Source organism: Cucumis sativus, chromosome 6 (assembly GCF_000004075.3).
Source record: "Cucumis sativus cultivar 9930 chromosome 6, Cucumber_9930_V3, whole genome shotgun sequence".
Lineage (NCBI taxonomy): Eukaryota > Viridiplantae > Streptophyta > Magnoliopsida > Cucurbitales > Cucurbitaceae > Cucumis > Cucumis sativus.
This window is the reverse complement of record NC_026660.2, coordinates 29,694,172-29,701,970: the sequence shown is the minus strand read 5'-3', so window position 1 is coordinate 29,701,970 and position 7,799 is coordinate 29,694,172. Positions and strand designations below refer to the sequence as shown.

The window sequence follows — 7,799 nt, the reverse complement described above, 5'->3', positions numbered from 1 at the left end:
TCAAAATGGAATCAGCTAGAGCCATATTATTAGACCATTGCTTCAATTTAAAAACAATAATTAAAGTGTGATTACTAACTTGGAACTTGTTGCATGGTTTCTAACAGATTTCCAAATTAATTGTATATACCACTTATTCCATGATTGATTCTGGGTTTTTTTTTATGATTTTCTAATTTCTCTTCTTATCATTAAAATCATTGTGTAGATTAGAAAAAAAGTTAAGTTATGATGGTATATAAAAATTGCTAACACTTGCATTAGTATAATATAAATCATTCTGATGAAATTAAAATTGCAGGAGTTTGATACCAGAGACTAAAAATTGATGTTCTCACCAATGGAAAATATATAACTCCAATCATTGCATAAGTTGGAAATCTTAGGGAAAACTAAACTTCTCTCTAGTTAGCTCTTTTTTCTTCTGTGATATACAATACACTTGATCTTTGTGTCTTGTGGTGTAACGAGGATACTAAAAATCTGTCAATTTAATCAAGATATTGATATTTTTCATATATCTAAGAAAAAGGAAAAATATATGTGTATTAATTTCTAAAGAAATTGACAGTAGGATCAAATAAATCATTTTTTCATTTTTCGAAGCCTAAGCAAAATGGTAGAAAAGCAGATCGAATATGTTCATGTCTATTTAATTCTATTTTCTTTGTGTGTGTGTTTTTCCCTTTTGTTAGGGAGGAGAGAACCACATTCTTGCAGACATGTTAATTTAATTTAAAAATCTGCCCATCTAATATTCTCTTTACATTTCTTCCTCATTTGAATACAAAACCGAATATTCAATGTAATTAGATGGATACAAATTAAAGGAAACGAACATAATTTTTTCTAAAAAAAGTTATGAATTCAGTGTTCAAAGGAATTAATTAAGAATTGAAAAAGGCAAAAAGGGGAATCTAAAAATGAAATAGATTTTGACAATAGTACTGATGTGCTAATAATTAGGTTTTGTTGTCTTTAAAAAAAATTAGGTTCTGTTAATTGAGAATTTGGAGAGTATAAGAGAAAAATCAAAACCCTAATACTCAAAGAAACCACGAGCGCCGTTCCCCCACAATACAACCACTCAACAAAATATGCAATAGTCCGATGGCATATACGAGGAGGATGTGCCGAGAGAATATGCCTTCACCTTCACCTCCACCTCCACCTCCACCAACAGTTTCTCCTTATATTATATATACATGAAGAACACACCCATAATTCCATATAACCTTACATTCTCATCCACATTAAATTTCCTTTTTGTTAAGACAGGAGGGAAGTATTACGGTATGAGTCTCATTACTGGGCAATTACTCTTTTGGCAGACATGCCATGCATGCTCTTGATGACTTGTGTCAAGAAGCACGCTAGCTAACTGCCAAAGGAGATTTGCCCCGCAATACTCTCACCCGTTAGAACGATAAACATATTATAACATGGTGAAGAAGCCAAGTGTGCTGTCTTTACCTGCATTATTCATCTATTATGCCTCCATTCTTCAATGGAGTCAAATTCAAGGTAAAATCTCACATCATCCTGAAATTGTCGAGAAAGACCGTTCAATTTAGTTTGCAAAAATATTTTGAATTTGTATTCTGATTAGCTTAACTGACTGCAAAGTAGAATGAGTTTGAGTATTGTTGAATGTCACTGTATAATTATATAAAAAAATGAATGAAGAAATAGTGTGTTATAATTTTGTGGTGTGAAAGTGTATTAATGAAAGGGCTGAGCTGCCTCAGCCGCAGCGTGGGGCGAATTAAAGATAATATTGTTTATTGTAAAGGGCAATATTTTATTTGTTTCAATTTAAATTAGTAGGACGTCAATTAATTAATTCCATAACTATTATTTTTTTCATGAGACCCACGTGTGAACTCTGTATTCCTACAAACTATGAACACAATGATTTCTAGTTTTTACTCTTCTTTATTTTTTTCACAATAACAGTTCCCTCGTGAAACATCTGCTTCTGCTTCTGATTTTGTTTCTTTTTTTAATGGCTTTGAATTTTATCAATAATATTGTTAATTAGAATGATTATTTTTTATATTTTGTCGGCATTTTATGATTTTCTCATATTTTTTTCGAAATGTGACAATTCAAGCAGTGTTATGGCAGGTTAAAGAGCAACATGCTATGCCCAAGCTCAAACTCATCTTCGATACAAGATGATCAATCATGGTAATTATCTCAATTAGTTCAAAGCCTTTTGGAGTGGGTGATGAACACAACCATGAGATCAACGCTTGTGGCAAATTAACTAGGAGACACATTACCATGTTAATTTTAAAGATATGTGGACTATCACTTCATCATCTTTAGAGGTTTATTTTTGGGAACATGTAATGAAATGGATTCACATTCTAATGTAATAGTCCATGTGTTGGGCATGTTTTGTAACACTAAACTTATTATGTCGACAATTATTCTTCACTTGCGTTTCAACACCACTTGATCTTGATTATATTTTAACCTTTAATTTCTTTCATCTAACTATCCAACTTTTTATCTCAATCCATGGACCAAGGAAACGAAAATGCTTATACAATAGGGGAAGAATATGTCATGTGTCATGTTAGTTTTTAAAATTAGGTTGTGACCTATTGACATTAGTGTAATTTAAGGGTTTAGAAAACAAATGATGATGAGAACAGAAAGAGCCTAATATACAAAAAGGTGGACAAATTTTAAGATATAATAATAGAGAGCATTTATTTAGCAATAGATGGGGCTGGGAGTGTGGTTGAAAGTTTGAATGATTGAATTAAAATATAAAGAGAAAGATTTAGATTAGACTACATCATTGCCTACTTCACCTAATATGTTCAATTTCAAACCTCACGTACTAATTCACACGCCACACCACACCACACACGCCTTTTCCTCTTTCACTTTCTCTTCATTACTCTTCTTTCTCAACCTCACACACGTCCCCCTAAATGTGCGACCCCAACATACTAATTAATTATTTTGTAATAACAATCACGTCCAAATTGAAAACGTGCTCTATCTCTATGCATCAAGTAACGCTATTTTAGGTGGTTGTTTTGACTATTTTTTATGGTGTTCATATATATATATATATGTATCAATGGCATCTACCAACTGATTATGTCAATTCTTTCTTCCCACTTGTTTTCGGCAGAAAAAGAAGAAAACCAAATTTGTTCTTCAATATTCCCCCGCTCATGGAAGCAGAGAAGGTCTTGAATTCCTACGAATGGATTTGGTTCCACCGTCAAATCTTCCAACAGGAACCAACTTTTACAATTTTATCCAATTCTGAGGACAACCCAGATGAAGAAAGTGGCTTAATCTCCAGCTCTGCTTCTCTTTCACCCAATTCAGTTCTCTCCACTTCCAACCTCGGATCTCCATTCTCAGAAACAACAAACCCCAAAACGACACCCTTCAAAGAAGCATCGAAAACAAAGAGATCAAGGAGGAGGAAGTTGGAAAGAAAAAGCCTGTCAGAGCTTGAATTTGAAGAGGTGAAAGGATTTAAGGATTTGGGGTTTGTTTTTTCAGAGGAAGATAGGAATTCAGAGTTGGCTTCAGTAATTCCAGGATTGAATAGGTTAGGATCGGAAGAAGAAGAAAAAGAAAGAGAAGAGAAGAGAAGTTTGGATGATGACGATGAAGAATCAAGAGTCTCAAGACCTTATCTTTCAGAAGTATGGGAGGTCTTAGCAATGGATAGAAGAAGAGAAGAAATAATCAGTCCATTATTAAAGAATTGGAAGCTGCCTTCTTTCAACAGTGAAATTGATATGAAACAAAATCTCAGGTGGTGGGCTCATACTGTTGCTTCCACTGTTAGATAACACCATTCATTCATTCATTCTTTCTTTTATTTTTTGAAAGATTAAAAATGAGATCAAGTATTCTTGTTTTCAATGATATTATTCTTTCTATAAATTTGTGTTTGTGAATGGGAGTGAGCAATACAGAGGAATGTAGATTATTAAGTGTTACTTCTCAAATGTTGTACATTGGAATATAGATTGAAGATTCAAAGATATGAAATCGATATAAACTACTGAAAATTCTGTGAACAGAACGGGTAAAATGGAAAGAGGAAAAAAAAAAACTAAAAATAATGCATAGATCAATGAAGGAGTGTAAAATTAGCAATAAGCGTTTCCATAGCCGAAACGGGCGTAATTAACAGATCCAACTTCAAAAATAGAAGTTTGATTATTTGTGCTTAAATATTATAAGATAAAAATAAAAGTATTAAGTACATCCTCAGATATGTGCAATCATGTTTTTACATTTAAATCCAATACATACTGACTAAACAAAGTTATCTATGAAATTTTTTGTTATTAGATAAACTGTAATTAAACAACTATATCAAACTAAAACAAGAGGGTGCGACCCAAGATAAGACTACTTTATTTTTTTTTCAAAATAGAAAGTGTGTTTGTAAAATAGAAATTGTTCTTTTTTTTCCTAAAAAATTTTTTGCTACATTTGACAATGATTTGTTCTTTAGTTTTTGAAACTAGTGTTTGTTTACACTTTTTTTTTGAAACTAGAGAGAGGTGTTTGTTTGGATGAGTCTTTGACTGTTATTTGTTAGAGAGTCTATAAGGCTTCCTTTCTATCATTTAGTTTATATATACAAAAAAGAAAAAGTTGTTGTGGTAGCAAGAAGTACTTCCTATGCCTTGCCATTTAGCTGTCCTCATCATTTTTACCAATCTACGCATGTGACCTTCATTCCTTATTTATTTGCATTACTGCCCTCTTACTATCTTCTTTTTCTTTGCCTTCGTTGGAAAGTTCAACGGTCAACGTACTTCTTACTTCTTTCCTTGTCTTCTTAATGAAGAGGATATAATAAAAATAGTTCTATTTTTAACACGACAGTCCACCACATGAGAGATATTTGAACGATACCACACTACTAAATATTTATTTTAAATATATCTTTCTATAGTTTCCAAATATTCTGTGAATTTAAGAGATCCCCATTTTCAAGACACGTTGAAAATACTATAAAGAAAAAAAGAAGAAAAATTAGGGGGATTGATTAGTTTAGTTCTTTCTGAAATTGTGAAGAGATGGATGTAAGGGGGCATTTTAGGACAAAGATGACACATTCCCCAAAAGGTTTCCATTGGTGGGCCTTCTTCTTCTTCTTCTTCTTCATTTTCTCTGTTTCTCTTCTTCCATTTTATGCCCCTCTCATTTCTCACTCTGTTTTTCTTTAAAATCAAAGCCTCTAAACCCTATACTCTACTAACAACCATCACAATGAAACCTACTCAACCCTCACCATTTTCATTCCCTTTCTTTCTCTTCCTCTTCCTTTTTCTCTTCCCCATCACATCCTCTGTGTCTCCCACCGCCGCCCCAACCTCCTTACCCTCGCCGTCCTCTTCCTCCTCCACCCTCGACCCCAAGCAACTAAGAGCCCTTCAATCTCTTAACATTCCTACTTCTAGAGACCCATGTTTCCCGTCCTCCCTTCACAATGTCACTCTCTGCGACTCCTCTGCCCCCTTCCGCCACCTTCTTTCCCTTCGCCTCGCCAACTGCTCCGACGACGTCGCTTTGTCTTTCACTGCCCTCAAGTCCCTCTCTACTCTCCAATCTCTCCAGTTCCTCAACTGCCCCATTTCCCCCATTCACTTCCCCTCCGATCTTGCCACTTCCCTCCGTTCCTTCACTTGCATTCGAAGTCTCCGTAAGCTTACGGGTGTTTGGCTCAGCCGCCTTCGGAACCTCACTGAGCTCACTGTCTCTGATGTCTCTATTACTGCCTCTGGCCCTTATGTCATTCTTGGTAATATGAAATCCCTCACGTCTCTTACTATTTCTCATGCCAATCTCACAGGCTTTGTTCCTAAACACCTCAATCTCAACCTTACCCATATTGATTTTTCCGGCAATAAGCTCAGGGGAAAGATACCCACCTCCGTTACATTGCTTGAAAATCTTGAAACCTTGAACTTGTCGTTAAATTGGCTCAAATATGAGATCCCCACTTCAATTGGGGACTTGATTTCGCTACGAAACTTGTCTTTAGCTTCTAATTCACTTTCGGGACCAATCCCGGAGTCTTTTTCGGCCATCCCAGGGCTGATTCATCTTGATTTGGGTTCGAACCAGTTGAATGGAACGATTCCCAGGTTCATTTCCGAGATGAAAAGCTTGAAGTACTTGAATCTAGAGAACAATATGTTTCATGGTGTAATTCCTTTCAATGAGTCGTTCATCAAGAGGTTGGAAGTGTTTAAGATTCAGGGGAATAACAACCTATGCTATAACCATTCGATATTATCGTCAAAGTTGAACCTTGGCATTGCTCCATGTGATAAACATGGTTTGCCGGTACCCCCACCGCCGGATAAAGACGCGGACGACGGCGATTCGGTGGAGGATGATAGTGGGAGTGATTATGATGGGAGTGATGAGAATGATGTTAATCACAAGGAAAATAATCATCATCACGGGCCCAACAAGGTAGTTCTTGGAGTGGCAATTGGGCTATCTTCTTTAGTTTTTCTCATTGTTTTCTCTGTTCTCTTATCCAAGTGTTGTCGTTGAGATCGCAGAGCTATGGAATCGCCATCATAAATTGCATTAGAGATAGAAACATTATTTTGGAAACAGATCTGATCTCACACGTAAGTATGATATTACACTTGTCAATGAGAAAATTCTTTTTGTTTTTTGTTTTGAAGTCGGAAGGGTGGAATTGAATTAAGAGCTACTGGTTCCATTTTTTTTATTTATTTTCTCAGCTTTGATGGTGAAATCTCTTAATATATATTTATGCAATTCGTTATGAGAGACATGTTATCTTGATTATTGTACTTTCCTTCCATTACAAGCATATCTATTTTGTATTATTAATAGAATATATGCTTAATTTAGTTAAATAAGGTAGTAAGCTGATGAAGCTAAAGAAAGATTATATTCTTAAACCGATCTGATTGGAATATGTAGAGCAGTCTAGTAGAAGCAAAGCAATGGGTAGAAGAAAAACAATATGTAGTTCATAAGATGGACTTATTGACTTGGGTAATGGGTAGGCAATTATAATGATGAAAAGTAATAGTTGATGATGGGATACAGTTTGTTTATGGAATTAATCTTTGCTTCAAATAACAAAAGAGTTGTCAGCTGTACATTTGGAAGGGCCCCAATATTTAATGATAAGCACCATTAAATCATGATCCTAAGTTTTTTTTTCCCTTTTTCCTTCCTCTTTTGTCATCCTTTTCCCATTCTAGCCTTAGCCCTCATTTTGCTACCACACGAATCCAAATGGATACATCATAGGCTAACACTTTAGTCTAATACATTATTTCATCAAAAGGTGAATCTCTGTAAACATAAACCTTGTGTTATAGTTTACGCATCTCTATTTTGTATTAAAAATAACTGTTTCCAATCTTTAATTTACGTTCCTAGTTCTTAGAAAACACAACCATCAGCATAGTATTACTATCCTTTGCCATTTTAATTCAAACTTTTAGAGAATAAATAAGTAAAGGTTATTAGACAAAAAAAAAAAAGTGTAATAGCTAGCTATCATCAAATACGTTTTTCTTCTTTTCCATTATTTTTTTAAATGGCGCCGAAGATCATCCACGACAAGCTATGAAGCAAAGATTAAGGGCGACACCCACTTCTAAAAATGAAAAAAAAATAAAAAAAAAATAACGGCTATGAAATTCGGGAGTGCAATTTAGGATGGAAACAATTATGAGAATGCAGCTTAGAAACTGACTCGGGTGTTATGGAATCGTGTTTGTATGTGGTTTTTTATTTTT

General features: G+C 34.6%; 1 protein-coding gene across 2 annotated transcripts; it reads left to right on the top strand.

Annotated features, from left to right (window-relative positions):
* The first annotated feature begins 5,026 nt into the window (after window positions 1-5,026).
* Window positions 5,027-6,836, top strand: LOC101213330 (receptor-like protein 51). 2 transcript variants are annotated; one of them, XM_031887689.1, is made up of 2 exons: window positions 5,027-6,483; window positions 6,576-6,836. In XM_031887689.1, exons 1-2 carry the CDS (start codon window positions 5,194-5,196, stop codon window positions 6,720-6,722), a joined length of 1,437 nt encoding a protein of 478 aa, XP_031743549.1. In that variant the 5' UTR covers window positions 5,027-5,193; the 3' UTR covers window positions 6,723-6,836. The 2 variants fall into 2 exon arrangements, with proteins under 2 accessions (XP_031743549.1, XP_004134654.2); XM_004134606.3 differs by having other exon boundaries at window positions 5,027-6,836.
* The last annotated feature ends 963 nt before the right edge of the window (window positions 6,837-7,799 follow it).